The sequence below is a fragment of the Podarcis bocagei genome, assembly GCF_964188305.1.
Source record: "Podarcis bocagei genome assembly, chromosome: 4".
In the NCBI taxonomy this organism is placed as follows: domain Eukaryota; kingdom Metazoa; phylum Chordata; class Lepidosauria; order Squamata; family Lacertidae; genus Podarcis; species Podarcis bocagei.
The window spans coordinates 22668258-22684182 of NC_138128.1; the positions used below are offsets into that span (position 1 = coordinate 22668258).

General features: G+C 39.8%; 1 protein-coding gene across 1 annotated transcript; it reads left to right on the forward strand.

The window, feature by feature from the left end:
• Positions 1-1817: 1817 nt before the first annotated feature.
• Positions 1818-14737, forward strand: CCNL1 (cyclin L1). Its single transcript, XM_081192114.1, has 11 exons — positions 1818-2166; positions 2529-2603; positions 2904-3013; positions 8932-9052; positions 9373-9437; positions 11033-11132; positions 11240-11344; positions 11879-12020; positions 12738-12849; positions 12951-13049; positions 13974-14737. The coding sequence occupies exons 1-11, from the start codon at positions 1891-1893 to the stop codon at positions 14320-14322; spliced, it is 1554 nt and encodes a 517-aa protein (XP_081048240.1). The 5' UTR covers positions 1818-1890; the 3' UTR covers positions 14323-14737.
• The last annotated feature ends 1188 nt before the right edge of the window (positions 14738-15925 follow it).

Below are 15925 nucleotides of genomic sequence, written 5' to 3' on the forward strand. Positions count from 1 at the left end.
CCCTAAGATACTGAAGGTAATGGGGCCCTTTATATGTCTAGCTGTCTTTTGTCAACAAGAAATTGTCGGTTTTTTGTGTTGAATATATGGTAATTTATGGACCTAAAAGGTGTGTAGGTTTTATTTTATTTGTTTTTTATCTTATATTTTGGAAATGTATATCCAGTTGTTTTTTTCCTTTAATTTTTTAGGGGGCTCCGAAGAGAGTGGGGCCTTAAGGTATAGCTTGTTTAGCTTATACAGTGGTGCCCCGCAAGACGAATGCCTCGCAAGACGGAAAACTCGCTAGACGAAAGAGTTTTCCGTTTTGGAGGTGCTTCGCAAAACGAATTTCCTATGGGCTTGCTTCGCAAGACGACAATGTCTTGCGAGTTCCTGCTGGTCCCCCCCCCCTTTTTTCTAAGCCGCTAAACCGCTTATCAGTTGATCCGATCAGCAGATAAGCCGCTAATAGCGCTTAATCCGCTAATCCTTCAATGGGCTTGCTTCGCAAGACGAAAAAACCGCTAGACGAAGAGAATCACAGAACGGATTCTTTTCGTCTTGCGAGGCACCACTGTACGTAAATCCGGCACTGGGAGATACTAAAGCTCTTTGGAGACAAATGTGGACAAACAATTACTGTATTTCCTACACAGAAAGCACTTTTTAAAGCATTTTTTTAAAAAAAACAACCACCACCCACTTGAGTTTTCTGTGGCAGAATAGTGTGGTGTTTGAAATAGCTGTGAACACCATCTTGTAGTTTGCCTCAGGTGCCAAAAAGCCTTGGGTGAGCCCTGCTTCCATCTTCTTTTGGGCCTTTGCCCTAACTTGCAACAGCATGGAATGGTGCAAGCAGAACTGTGCACAGAACTATTTCTAAGGGCACATAAAGGGAACATACTTCTTATGCTTCCCTTTGTCTGCTCGTGTGCATAATATGCAGGCGTGCAACCAGGAAACCAGGGGGATGGAGGGTAAGCCACACTCCACCTAACTGATCACAAGATGTGGCACGCATGCACCATTTGAATGGCAATTCCCATCCACTTTGGCAGGGCCGCCCCCCTAAAATACTTCATGGAGGGCCGTTGGTTCCTATGCATGGGCGTAACCAGGATTTTTGTTTTTTTGGGGGGGGCACAGAAGTTCAGATTTGTATTGCTTTATAGGAGGGGCAGCTGACCCCCTCCTCGGTTATGCTCATGCTCCTATGGCAATAATATACAGTGGTAACCTCAGGTTAAGTACTTAATTCGTTCCGGAGGTCTGTACTTAACCTGAAACTGCTCTTAACCTGAAGCACCACTTTAGCTAATGGGGCCTCCTGCTGCCGCCGCGCCGCCAGAGCACGATTTCTGTTCTCACCCTGAAGCAAAGTTCTTAACCTGAAGCACTATTTCTGGGTCTGTAACCTGAAGTGTATGTAACCTGAGGTACCACTGTATAAAAATTTTATATATGTCCTTGCAAGTAGAGACATAGCAGAGCAGCGACAGGCTGAGCTAAAACATCCCTGAAATGCTACATTTTCTACTTGCAGAAAGAGGTGGGCTGGCAACTAGCAGCTGTTCGTATTTTTTTTGTAACATCAAGGAACATTTTTCGAAACTGCATTCCGACGCCCTGAAATAGCACCGGGGGGGGGAGGGGTAGCGCAAGCGGCTCTTTCCAAGCGCCTCTTAGCAGCTCGAGCTCACCGTCCCCTCCCCTCTCCATCTCGCGCAGGGGAGTTCACGCGCGAAGAACGTGCCGCTCGCCTGACGTCAGCGCGGGAGGGACTCTTTTCTCCCAGCGCGCCCCGCTCCGCGCTGCGTCATCGGGCGCCGGGCGCAAACGCGTTATTCCGTGCGTGGCCGGCTCCGGGTGCGGTCGTCGAGGCGAGCGTGTTGGTCGCGGTCGTTCGCCATGGCCTCCTCTAGCGGGACTCATCCTTCCCCCGCCGCCTCAGGCGCCTCGCTCGCCCCGGCCGCGTCCTCCTCGGCTCCCTCCGCGGGGATCCTCATCGGGGACCGCCTGTACTCGGAGGTGTCGCTGACTATCGACCACTCGCTCATCCCCGAGGAGCGGCTCTCGCCGACGCCCTCCATGCAGGACGGGCTGGACCTCCAGAGCGAGACGGACCTGCGCATCCTGGGCTGCGAGCTCATCCAGGCCGCCGGCATCATGCTCCGCCTGCCGCAGGTCAGCGCCGGGGAAGGGGGGGCTGTCTCCGACGGGGCCTACCGCGGAGCCCAAGGCCTCGGCTTTGTGGGCAGGGGAAGGAGAGTGAGGGCGGGGAGGCTGCCGCCGCCACCTAAGGGCGCCTCTTCTCTTCTCCCGCCCGCGCTGACCCGAGACGGGGCTCCGTGAGGGGAAAGGAGGGCGCTGGACACAAGATGGCGGCGGATTGGCGACCTCGGCCTGCTTGACAGGCCCGGCGCCGATGCCGCTTCCGGAAAAGGGAAGGTGGGAGGCGTTAACTGGCCTCCGCGCATGCGCGCTTCGCCTGTTACTAACATGGCTTATCTTCCTGTCTCTTCCCCGCCGGGGGATTGTCTTCGCAGGTGGCGATGGCGACCGGGCAGGTGTTGTTTCACCGCTTCTTTTATTCCAAGTCGTTCGTCAAGCACAGCTTCGAGGTGAGTTTTTTTGGTGGATGTAGGTAGGCTTAAGGTTTTCGTTGATTGTGGTTTTTTGGGGAGGGAGCAAGAGGTACTGAAGGCCATTCAAACGTATGAAGTGAGTGTTTTCAGCTAGGATTGTTCATCTTGACTCCACTCTTTTGCCTCAGGCAAGGAGTCTCCACAGCAGTGTTTCTGGCGTGGGTGGATTTCTCTTTGGCGTATCTCCCATTAGGGTTAGCTCCTAGTCGTGTTTATAAGCTGTTGTGTAGAAACAGGTGGAAACAAGTTTCTCACGGCAATGGGCTTCTTTTTCAGATTGTTGCGATGGCCTGCATCAATCTTGCTTCCAAAATTGAAGAAGCGCCTCGTCGCATAAGAGATGTGATCAACGTTTCCCATCACTTGCGCCAGTTAAGAGCTAAAAGGTAAGATCAGCTCCGCTTTTGGTATACACAACGTACCACTGTACACTGTCCCACTGTAATGTAGTCCAAAGACTGTAGAGGTTCTGCTTGGGTAGGTTGGCTTGATCAGGTTGAAGGTGATAAACAGCTGACATAGGCTTGAATTTTGTTGATTTTGTGTGTTAGTGTGACTTAGTGGATTGAAGTATCTCTTAACTCTGGATCTTGAAATGAGCTGGATGAAGTCAGGTCTGAGCTAGTATTGTTTGGTTTGATTTGATTTCCTTTTTTGTTTTGTAGTGGAACCTTGTAGTTACCTTTTATTACATGTTAACTCTACTGAAAATGTATATTGGGTCCTGTTGGACCACTGTCCATGTTTAGTGTAGTAGAGAGTGTATAATTGTCTCTCCAGCTCTTAGCAGAAGACTGAAGTTTACCCTATTTACGTTTATAGTAGTGGTTTTGTTGGGAAAGTTGACAGCTTGGTTTGGTTTACAGCATATACCTGTTTTAATGGTATCTTCAAGATATAAACAAAGGAATCCTGGAAGCAGTGTGCATCTAGAATTACAGGAACAACACTTGTCATTCAGCATGATTGTCTATACATCAGATGAGTCTCAACTTTGTGTGTGCTTTTGTGATTGTTGTAGAGCTGTCCCTATTTGTGGGTTTGTAAAGCTTTAAATATAAAGGAGTAAGGAAAGATTAAACATAGGAAAACTTGCACACTATCTTGAATATTTTTTTCTGAAGCTGTCTCTTGATTAATTAGTAAATACATATAGGCTTGATTTCAATGATATCCTCACTACTTAGGGACATTTTTAAGAACTTATTTTTCTTTGCCAAATCTTGTGGGATACTGAGGCATTCTAAAAACAGCATACAAATATGTGTCTTACCGCTTAAAAGCATATCTAGGCAAAACAAGTTATTTTTCAGAAAGGTAGATTTAGTTTATACACAGGTAACATGCACATGTACTAATATGCTTTCTTTTCAAGTCTTTTTTTATTTTAAAAAGAATATTCAGCTTCATTTGAATGAAACAGTTGCACCTAAGACTTTCTCCCTCACTGTCTAGATTTCAAGTGAAGTTGTAATTAATTAATAATGTAAATATTTCTTGGCCGGCCAGGATTTGAAAAGTAGCATGGCGGGTAGATGAAAAACATAATTCTTTAAAAAAGAAGTCTTCCCATAAAAAAACCTGGCATGTCCTGTTGGGTTCTGATGTCTTACTCAAGCAGATGTACTTTACTTGATTCATTTTTAGCTAACTTAAAAACAAATACTGTCTGAAAAGTCTGGAGCAAGTCAAGTCTATAAGAAATCTTACATTTTTGGCATGCAGGCTCATTTTTAAAAATGCGATGAAAGCATTATTCTGTGCGTGTTACAGTTTTACAAACAAATCATTTGTACATGTTATTAACTTTAGCTCTTTTTTCCCTTGCAACCGACTATACAGCGACCAGCTACATTTACCAAAGCCTGGGTGATGTGGAGTGGTTCATAGAGATGAAGCTGTCGTCATGGCAACAGTGAGTGACGTATGGAAAATCCCCAAGGAGAAGCCAGTGCTCTGAGAATAGGTCACTGGAATCGGGGAACTGACAGGTTGGCCGTTGGTGAACCATTTGGAAGAACTCCTGTATCTTGTTTTAAGCTTTCATCTTTGCTGTCCAGGTTTTTAGAAATTAGCCAAATGTTAGAATTTTAACTAGCAAATCTAGGTATGCTGTGCTTAATATTTTGCCTGTCACATTTCAATGCTTTATTTTGTGTATTTAATGAAATCTTCACCTTTAATGTAGTTCACTCAAGTGCAATTGTAGTATTTGTTACTAAAATCTAGTACTCACTGGAAAAAAAGACTCGTTAGAAAAGTTTTTACTTTGGAATAAAAAAAGTGGTTGATGTTGTATAGCACTGACTGCCACAAACACACAAATTTATGTTTAAGAACATAAATAGCATTTAGTAAACCAAAATGCTTTTGCCGCTACCAAGGTTATTCACAAATAGTAAATTTTGTGCACATTCTATATGATTAATGTACAGTTTTGTAACTGGGGGAAATAAATACTTTAAAAGTAATAAGCATTGCAATCATAGGCAGGTGTGCACTAAAGTATCTATTTTAAGCTCTCTGCACATGGGAATTTTTTACTGGGAGGAGCAACATCTTATTTGGCTTTGCTTGCCTGAAGTAATTGTCAGCATCTCCAGTTAAAAAGGGATCTTTGGTAGTAATCCTGGGAAAGCTGCTACAAAAGTCAATTGTCAGCAGACAAGAATGGTTGGATTTTTGTCAACAGTACATACTGTTAATGTGAAGCATTTGGAATTAGCACAACATTTGTGCATGCATTGGAGCTGTCACATAATTTGTATCAAAGGCTATGCCAACAAACGAACAGCAGTGAAAACATAACAAATATAATTTTCTCTTTGCTTGTACATATTACTGCATTCCTAGTGGGTCAGGTCACTCTTCTTTAGTATTTCACAGGTTGGGGCTTAGATCCTTAACCTGACATCTTTTTAAGCAGAATTTGAAAGAGTGTCATCATAACACATGCCATATCTGCAAATATACATGAATGTTGATGGGCTGTTTGATGTTACATCTGGATACACTTATACAAGGAATGTTAAAGTTAGTTACCTTGCAGACTTGCTGCTTGATCGTAGTCATGTGCATGGTTTAAGTGGAATCAAGTCTCGCAAGTGAGGATGAAATTAATTGGGAGTAACCTCTGTTGAACTCTAAAGTCGGACTTTGATTTGATACGCACGTGTAACTGATAAGATGCCTACTGCCATCTTAGTAAGAAATGCTTCCCCTTGTTGAGCCATTATTCCAGCTCTGAAGCAGTGGGGTGAAATTTGTAGGAAAGTTATTTCCTCAGGGTATCATGCTTCAGAGAATCATGTTCTTGTCCCTTTAAAATTGTAATAATTACACTTTTTAACACAACTCTAAATTTATGCAGTGCCATGGCTGTTTTCAATGCCTAATATGTAACCATAGCTGATGTAATTCTTGGTTTGATACGAAAGCACCCTTTTTGCATTCTTACTGTTAAGACTATGGTGAACTCTACACACAACTGCATAAAGTTTGCATATGCCAATCATTCCAGTTGGAATGTTGTCTAGTTAGGAAGAGCACTAATGTGGCCTTTAGTCCTTTTGAAAGGTATGTTGTATTCTGATAGCTAACTCTATCTTGGCCTTGTATTTAACCAAAGTCCTGGTAACCATAGTTAACAAGGAATTCCATGCAGAGAGATCTCCTATCAATACTGGTCTGATTTATTTCCCTGTGTTGCCTATATAGGAAGGGAAGCCTGTCACTCTGCCTGTCCTTTTGCCGGCTGAGGGCATTCTTAAAAGTAGTCTCCTAAGATGCTAGTAACCTGCATTTCCATAGTAGGTGCAGAGAGGGGGACTTCCACTCTTCCCTGCCCAGCGTAGAAATGTAGGATAGCTAGCCACTAGGCAGTCTGGGCTTACATGATTTAACTGGACAGGTTGCATAGAGCCAAACAGGAGTTTGGTATGTAGTTAAAATGCAAAAATGTAATGACCACAACCTAGGACTCTAAGCCCAATAATTGACATGCTATCGCAATAAATATAAGATCTTAAATTTTTTTCGGTATCTTGAGACGGTTTCTACAATCTTTTTTGGCACTATAAGGTGGCATCTATTCCCCCTCCCAACTACTTTTTTATAAAATATTATGGGTATTCAGGTTAACAAGTTGCCAAGTCTAATTAGATTTGCATCTAAATTAGAAGTAAATTAATTTGCGACGTTAAAAAGGTATATTTCTCTGTCAGAAACAGTTTAGTAGGGCTGATATTGCAAATCTACACTTTGAGACATTTAGTAACTTGCATTAAGTTATGGATAGGGTAGCTGTGCTGGTCTCTAACAGCAAGATGACTGAGAGTTACATTTGGAACAGGGTGTGCGTGATAATGAACATCCTCTGAGAAGTATATAGTGCATCAACACTCTGCCTTACACATATTTGAATTAACCTTGGGCAGTATACCAACAAGAAATGGAAACAGGAAATAACTGTATGTTATGAAGCATCTTTCACAAGTGCTAATATACAGATTTCTTAAGGTTTTCTATGTTGAGCACAAGGTAAATTTATATCAATGCACAGAATCTTACAGGCTGTTTTGCCTAGGTTAGTTCTGTTGCACTACCAAATAATTTATTGAAGCTAAGCTGTCTTCAATGCAGTAATGTGCATTTGGTTTTTGGATCAGGATAATCTAGGAAATATATAGTGCAACCTCACTATCAAGTTTTCATGAATGAAGTGTCATTCTATCATAAACAGCTAAAGAATGCAGTTTGAATTGCTTTTATCCCTGTTCTAGTTAAATGCAGGGGCAGAATTGGTTGTGCTGTTGACAGTTTATGATTATAAATAAAAGGATTTGAAACACCTAAAAAAAGCCCCATAATCTTCAGTCAGTTTGCTGAATGTCAAGCATTGTAAAATGCAGTAAGTAGTACTGATTGTGTATATACTTCAATCCCTGTGCATGGTGCTTTAGAATATAAGAGGACACATCACTACCTGAGGATGTTTACAATCTCAACATAGAAAACAATGGAAATGAAGGTAGGGGAATACACACACACTGCACACAAGCAAGCTAAAATATTTTAATATTAAAATAGTATTCTGTGTGCATCTTTACATAGAAAGGCATTATATTCCTTCTGGATAGTACATAACTAATGAGAAGAGACTTTGTTTTAAGGCTATCCATAACCTTCATACATAAAGATGCTTGTAGAAGACTCCATAATAATGCCACAGTAAAATATTTTTAACTTGCTCCTTGTAATATATTTTAAATTTAATTAATGGAGAGCAGTATAATGTTGCCTCAACTGTATTAACAAACTAGGTTATGTGCTTTCTTAGCGATTTGTGACATAGATACAAGATAAAACATGATTATAGGTATTTAGAGGTAGGGAAGGAATATGTTCATAATAATAATTTATTGCTTATACCCTACACATCTTGACTGGTTTTCCCTAGCCACCCTAGGGAAATATATAAGAATATAAGAAACATAACGAAACATCAAACATTAAAAACTTGCTGATACAGGGCTGCCTTCAGATGTCTTCTGAAAGTCGTGTAGTTGTTTATCTGTGTGACATAATGGGAGGGCATTGGACAGGGCAGGTGCCACTACTGAAAAGACCCTCTGCCTGATTCCTTGTAACTTCACTTCTTGCGGAGAGGGAACCACCAGAAGGCCCTCTGAACTGGACCTCAGTGTCTCAGCTGGCCGGGTGGGGTGGGGGGAGATGCTACTTTAGGTATACAGGGCCAAGGCCGTTTAGGGCTTTCTGATAACATAGTTCTCGTTACCATAGCATAGTATTCATTTTTTGTTAGTACATTTAAAAAAATAAGTCTGCATACAATTTAAGAAATCTAGATTATTCTGTGATCAAGATAAATGACTGAAGCATAGCTTTGTTTTATTTCCCGTGCATAACACATTTATTTTTACAGATGTTGAAACTACAGTTGTAATTTGAATGATGAATTCACCACTATGCTCCTTTTCAGAGTGGAATCTTCCCAAAAGACATCACTAGGAATTACTTGGAATTTAGCCTTGTATATCATCTCTCTTATGTGAAGTGAAATGTTTTTGAATGTGAAATTCTGAATGTTAATAGGAAAACTTTTTAAAGTTAACATAGTTGTACTGAATTAGTTAACTTGGACAGCACAAGATTAAAGCTAAAACTTGTTTGCAGGAGTTTAGAATCTGGTTTCTGTTGCCATTAGTTGGTTGGAAGGGAAAACAGAAAAGCCGTTGTCTTCGATATAGAAAACCGTTTTGACTCTATTTCTTACAAACTGTAGGACTCCAAGCCCATTGATACTTGATCAGAACTACATAAACACCAAAAATCAAGTAATCAAAGCAGAAAGGAGGGTGCTGAAGGAATTGGGATTTTGTGTTCATGTCAAGCATCCACATAAGGTGAGTCCACGAAAGTTTCTTCAATATTGAACTGCGCAAATGTCTTGATGATGACAGGAAAGGTAAACAATTCCTAGATATGACAGCCTGTATAACTCAAGAACACATGCCTGTTTCTAGGAAGAGGGTAAAACTCCTAATTGTAAGCTAAGGTTAGGGGGAGTGGAGTTTTGAATTTTCATCAGAAATGGGGGTTGATAGATTATGAGATTTAAGACTTAAGTTTGCCTTGCTTTGTGTTCAAGATGGATGTGAGTACAGATGTTCCTTAACATTTAAATGGTGTTTTAATTACCTTTTTGTTTTTCTTCCTCTCTCAGATCATTGTTATGTACTTACAAGTCTTAGAATGTGAACGTAATCAAACACTCGTCCAAACAGCCTGGTAAGTTTTCCTCTTCTCTCTCTTAGCCAGGAAAATAGTAGCAGAAAAAAAACAAGCTTGGTGTCCAATATACCAAAGAATGAACTGTAAGTTTGTAAACGCTTTGTGAAATGTGTGTCGTTGCTTGTTTTCTGCCTACTATTTTCGTGGCTTTCATAGCACATTTTCTTGGAGAACTCAATTTAACTTTGTTCTTTTTTCTACTCTTTGATTAAAGGGTAGCTTCTGATGGTAAGTCATAGAACTCTGCCCTCTGCACCACAGCTCATGACCTGAGGATGGCCTGATTGGCTGCCTCTCTCTCCAGCCAGTGCAGTGCAAGCTCTCAGCCAAGATTTACTGAAGTGGTCCATATCCATCTGGCAGCATCTTCTAGTTCTGTCCGGGTGTCAAAAGGATTTGTATATCTGATTCTAGAAGTATCTGTTCAACATACATATGAAATGTGTATTTGTTTTCCTAGTTATGACATGACCTGTCAACATAAATGGTAAAGTCTAGCTGTAGCACGGATTCCTAACGAACTGCTTTTCCAGTTTTGTCTCAATTTGGCTTCTAGTGGTTGGGGGGTTTTTGGCGGTGGGTTGTGCATGCAGAGGGACTAGCACATGCCTAACTATTTACTGTTTTGTGTATTGAGCATATTTTTCACAACCAGCAAACATCCACAGTAGATTAGTTGGCATGTTTGGAGGTCTCACCCTTACGTTCAGAAGCAAAAGTTTATTACTAAATTCTGAAATAACAGTTTTGAGTACCAACATTTTCGGTGATTAAGAATGTTTTTAATTTGTTAGAACTTGACTTCACAGAGTTTTTATAGTTTATATTTGTATCGCATCTATATAGATGTCATTCACTTTGTAAAGTCTTTGCAGCCTCTCTGCACATGAGGCCATTAAAAGTCCATGGAAACAGCTGATAAAAATGATTTAGCAAGTTCCAGTCACATCCCACTGTTTTTAGTAGAAGTGTTAAGCACGTACTTAATTCATTCCCATGACGTAATTGGAATGCACAAGTGCTTAACCATTTACAAAAATAATATGAAGCTACATTGGTATATAAATTTTATGAAATGAAGTACATATCCTGTAAATCTTGTTTTTACATTGTATCATAGGTGATGCATTTAGCTATTGTAGCTGTTGACACACTAAAACATACTGATTTGTTTGACAAAAGAATGAATTAACAATTTAAATATGTAGTTTTTAAAGTGGTCATGTGAACAGATGATTTTAGAGTTAAATCTTAGTTGATGGACACTTCATAGAATAATCATGAGTTACATAATAGTATGTAAAGCCATAGTGATGACTTGCATTTCCTTGTGGTGATAAAGATTGAACTCAAAATAAAACTCAGCTTGTATTTTCCTGAGTTCTAGAGAGATGACAAGAGCCTGTATGTTGGAATGATCCTGGGGCATTTGAGGCATTTTGTCTTTAAGACTTATTTTGACATTTTGGAATCTAAATTAATAGTATGAAGGAGAAGAAAAAATAATAAAGTAGATTGAGTCTCCAACTTCATGTTTTTGATATCATAATAGGCCTTAGAACTTGGAACAAATTCACATTCATATTTTTCAGGAATTACATGAATGACAGCCTCAGAACCAATGTATTTGTTCGATTTCAACCAGAGACAATAGCATGTGCTTGTATCTACCTTGCAGCTAGAGCTCTACAGGTAAGAATTTGTCTTCTGTTTTCACTCATATCTTTATTTCAACAATCTTTAAACAAAATTGCCTAGTTTCAGATTCTGACCTGTTTTTGTAATAATTTCTCCTCCAGATTCCTTTGCCTAACCGTCCCCATTGGTTTTTGCTTTTTGGAACTACTGAAGAAGAAATTCAAGAGATATGTTTAACAACACTTAAGTTGTATACGAGAAAGAAGGTAACTGTTGGTGTACTTGCAGGTTGGGTGAAACTATATACATGCTAAAAGACGTGCTTCTCTGTTGGGAAGGAGTGTTGCAATTTCTTACACAGAAATATTTTAAAATTTATATCTAGAAGCCTTCACCCCACACCTAGTGTGTAGAAATGTGTGCTATACTTTTGAGAGGCTCTGTTTTGCTTCCAAACTCGGCCATTAGAGGAGGGTCTGAACAGCCTGGAACAGAAGCTGTGTATTCCTGGGAGCAAATTCAAGCAACCCTGATGCAATTGCTAAGTTGTATAAACTCCAGGACTCTGCTGCATGGAAGCTGCTAGCATGCTATGATAAAGTAATTTAATTTTAAGCTCCATTTTGGCAACTGACAAGGTTTAGTATTTTAGTTGCTTTTTAAAACTTGTATTTTATTTTGTATGCCTCTTTGGCCACAATTGAAAGGAAGGGTGGAATAAAAAATTAAATAAGATATTTTGCTAAAAATCAAAGAGATACATGTGTGTGTTTATATGCCCACTCTGGTTCTCCTTGCAGCCTAACTCTGAATTACTTGATAAGGAAGTTGAAAAGAGAAAAATGGCACTTCAAGAAGCTAAACTAAAAGCAAAAGGATTAAACCCGGATGGAACGCCAGCCCTTTCCACATTGGGAGGCTTTTCGCCTGCTTCCAAGCCCTGTAAGTTTTTTGTAACAATGTCCATTTGATTCTGTGTCTACTTACTTAATTCTTAAAAGAAAAATTGGAGCAGAATTAGGAGTCCCTGAATGTGGCTGAGCAAATATTACATCTTTATATATAGGCATCTCCCCACTTACATGGGGCTAGGTTTCCAGGTACTGCATGGATATGTGAAATATAGTGGGGAAACACCCTACAAACCTTTGGAAACCCCTTTAAAAAGCCAGCAGTGCTTGCCAAACTGGCGTGAATGGTGACTGTCTTCCTCATTACCAGAGGACTCCACTAAACTCCGCCACAGCTGCTCCCACCAAACCTCCTTTTTCAAATTCTCAGCACTCCACAGGCCTCAAGAGTCTCTGCAAAAACTCTCATGGGATTGCTAGCTGTTTTTCTGCTCTTTTTGTGCCATTCTTAAGAGTTTAACTTGATTTATTAAATTATTTACTGGCACCACACATCTATACAGCCATGTACATGTGGTAAGATACCTGTGCTAAACATTTTTAAGATGAAAATGAATTAAAACTACGTTAGAAAGAAAATTGGGGGTGACATCTTATAGGAGTAAGAAATTAAATGTAATTCTGTCATGTGATTAGAACCTTGTTTGATGCCATTAGTAGAAACTTGTATTAGCAAATTCACTATAAAGTATAATGTCAAGAGTTCTGTTTCTTCAACATTCTTACCATAAGTTACTTCAATTCATAGGCTCTCCAAGGGAAATGAAAGCGGAAGAGAAATCTCCGTTGTGCATCAATGCAAAAATTATCAAAAAAGAACCAGAAGACAGACAAGTGGTTTCCAAGAGCCCTTACAATGGGTAGGTTGCAGCCTGTAAAATATGATTTATTCACTTCATTCTAAGTTGTATGTCGTTAAGTGCATTTGTAAACTGATATGATGCTTACTTTTTTAATCCAGTATGAGAAAAGAGAGCAAAAGAAGTAGAAGCAGCAGAAGTGCTAGCAGATCAAAGTCAAGAACAAAGTCACGGTCCAGATCCCATTCCCCAAGGAGACAGTGAGTATTTAAATAATGGTTAAATATAACTTTAAATATGCTTTCCTTCTCCTATATTTTTCTTAAGGGAAGCTTAGTAACATGAAAATAAAGAGCAGTTAAGGGCTTCTAATGTGAAAATATCACGCCTTCTGCTTTGAAACAACAATACAAAGTTACTAAAGCTGTTTGAGTAACTTTTATGATTAAATATCAAAAGTTGGCAACTTATAAGCTCTTGGAACACTGAAATGAAATAATAAATATCAGCACAGTGTTTCAGCTTAAATATGCAATAAAAACAAGATTATCTTTTGTGGATTTGGTACATGCGACCTAGCCACTGCTGTGCCAGTAAACTAAATTTTGCCACCCTACTTAACTGAAGAAATACTGCATGAAATAACATTTATGGGAGTTTATGTAGCCCTGGGATTCTCCCAAGTGGACAGATGCAATAATATATTCTTGCACCTAAGAAGTCCCGTCTGTTAAAATTTGAAAGCAATTTTTATATATTGTAGGCAGATACAGATATGAGTGAGAGAGAATCTCAGGTGTCTGATACGGTTTTCTTTAGTAATGAGCTGGGGTGCTGTTTCACTTACTGTAGGCAATAGATAATTTGTGTATTGTAACAAGTTTAATTTTTATTTTGCAAATAGTACAATTAAGAAACAGTAACAAAGCAGTGATGTATATGTGTGGAAAGCAGTGATAAGCATCAAAACAGTATAAACAGTAAGGAAAACAGCTGATACAGCCCCTCCAAAAACCCAGCACAAGTAGTAGGAGGTGATCTCTCGAGAGTTATTCATGAAAATTAGGAACAAAAGACCATATAGTGTCAAATTGATTAGATGTAGATGCTGTTTCACATCGCGTAAGCAGTAGACAATTTGTATGCTGTGCGAGTTTAAATACTGTGCTGTTTTGCATTTTAAGTTACAACAATAGACGGAGTCTCTCTGGAACCTACAGCTCAAGATCCAGAAGCAGATCACGCAGTCACAGCGGCAGTCCTCGGAGGCATCATAATCACGGATCACCACATTTAAAACCCAAGCACAGCAGAGAAGAGTTGAAAGGTGCAAATAGACATGGTCACAAAAGGAAAAAGTCTCGCTCCCGTTCTCAGAGCAAATCCAGGGACCACACAGATGTTACCAAGAAACACAGGCACGAGCGAGGACACCACAGGGACAGGCGAGAGAGATCTCGCTCGTTTGAAAGGTCGCATAAAGGAAAGCACCACAGTAGCAGTCGCTCAGGACACAGCAGACACAGGCGCTGACGGGGCAGATTGAACTGTCCTTTAGTTACACTTGCATATTATACCATGTGCGGGACTGTTTGAAACTTGAAAAGAAGTCAAATTAGGATTTAATTTGAAGCCCAACACCTTCAATGAGTAGGACTTTTTTTTAAAAAAAAAAAAGGTGTTGAATTTTTGCACATAAAATACCTTAGCAGTATCAAACTGATTTAAAACAATGATCAGGTTAAATTGTATGTGTTAGAGTTGTATCAATATGAAAACTGGAGAATTTGTTTCTGTACAAATGTACCTTATTTTTATACACGCATACTGCAGACATTTCTATTTAAGTATAGTTATTTGTTTAAAATAATGGTGAATACTTTCTTACACTGGTTTTAGTCTGCATGTGTGAAAACCTTTTTACAAGAAATAAAATATACCGACTGTTCTTTTTTTTTTTAACTACTCTGTTGAATACCTCATTAAATCATCAAAATGTGGAAATTTTCATACCAAATTGCTATCTCTTTAATGCTTGGTAACACAGACACAAATCTGCTTCACTGGAGCTTGTTTTGAGTTAAATGGTATAGGAGCTTGATGTTTTACAAGTAGCGTGGCTTGGTTATTTTTCAGAGTATAATTCAAGGAGTGAGTTGGATGGAACTAGTCACTAGACTTTCGTGCATGTAAATGGCCAGTAATTATTTCCCTTCCTCCTCATCCCTACTTAAACTTCATATTAGTGTTTTGCAAGCTTGCTGCTCAACTGCAGTAATAAAAAGGACTACAGCCAGTCAATGCAGCTTAAAGACAAACTGAAAAAGCTGTTGTGCTAGTAATAGGAAGTGCAATAATATTGCAAGATTTTTAATTCTTGGTTTTTCAAGACTAGGAGAAGAGGATGGCCATAATACGTTATCTGTCCTGGAACAAATACTGTGGATCTATTGTAGCTGCCCTGAGCCTTAGCTTTCAGAGAGCCTTTCGGTAGCAGGAAGAGGACCCCCTGTATCTTATTCCTCATGTCTTATGTCCTTTTCTGCCACAAAAAATGTTCCTAATGGTGACCTGTAAACATGCTACCCTCAGCTTGTACAGGGATTTATATGTAGAATTTGACATAGTTTTGAGGGGATGTGGCTTATGCGTAGAGACAATAAGGATAACACTGTCCAACTGGAATAGAGATGGCACACTAACAAATTATTTTGACTACGCCACTAGTTCTGATTTTGTTCTTGGCAGACCACTGCATTTCCTTTAAAGCTCCTATTTGGAATGCCACTTAGACTTTTAAATTGAACCTCAGCTGCAGGACTTGATTTAATTTTGCATTTAGCACTGCTCAGAAAAAGCATTTTCTTGTTCAATGTTCATGGCCCATGTATCCTGCTCTGAACCCTGTATCATAACTTTAAAGCCATGCAAAAAGAAGAATACAGGCCTGGATGGTAGGAGGCTAGGCTTTGAATTCTGTTGCCTTATTTACAATAATGCTTGAGGATTACTTTCCATCCAAAAAGTAGTCTGCTTTAACCATGTGATTAGACCAGGCTTCCTCAAACTCTGCCTTCCAGATGTTTTTGGCCTATAACTCCCATGATCCCTAGCTAGCAGGACCAGTGGTCAGGGA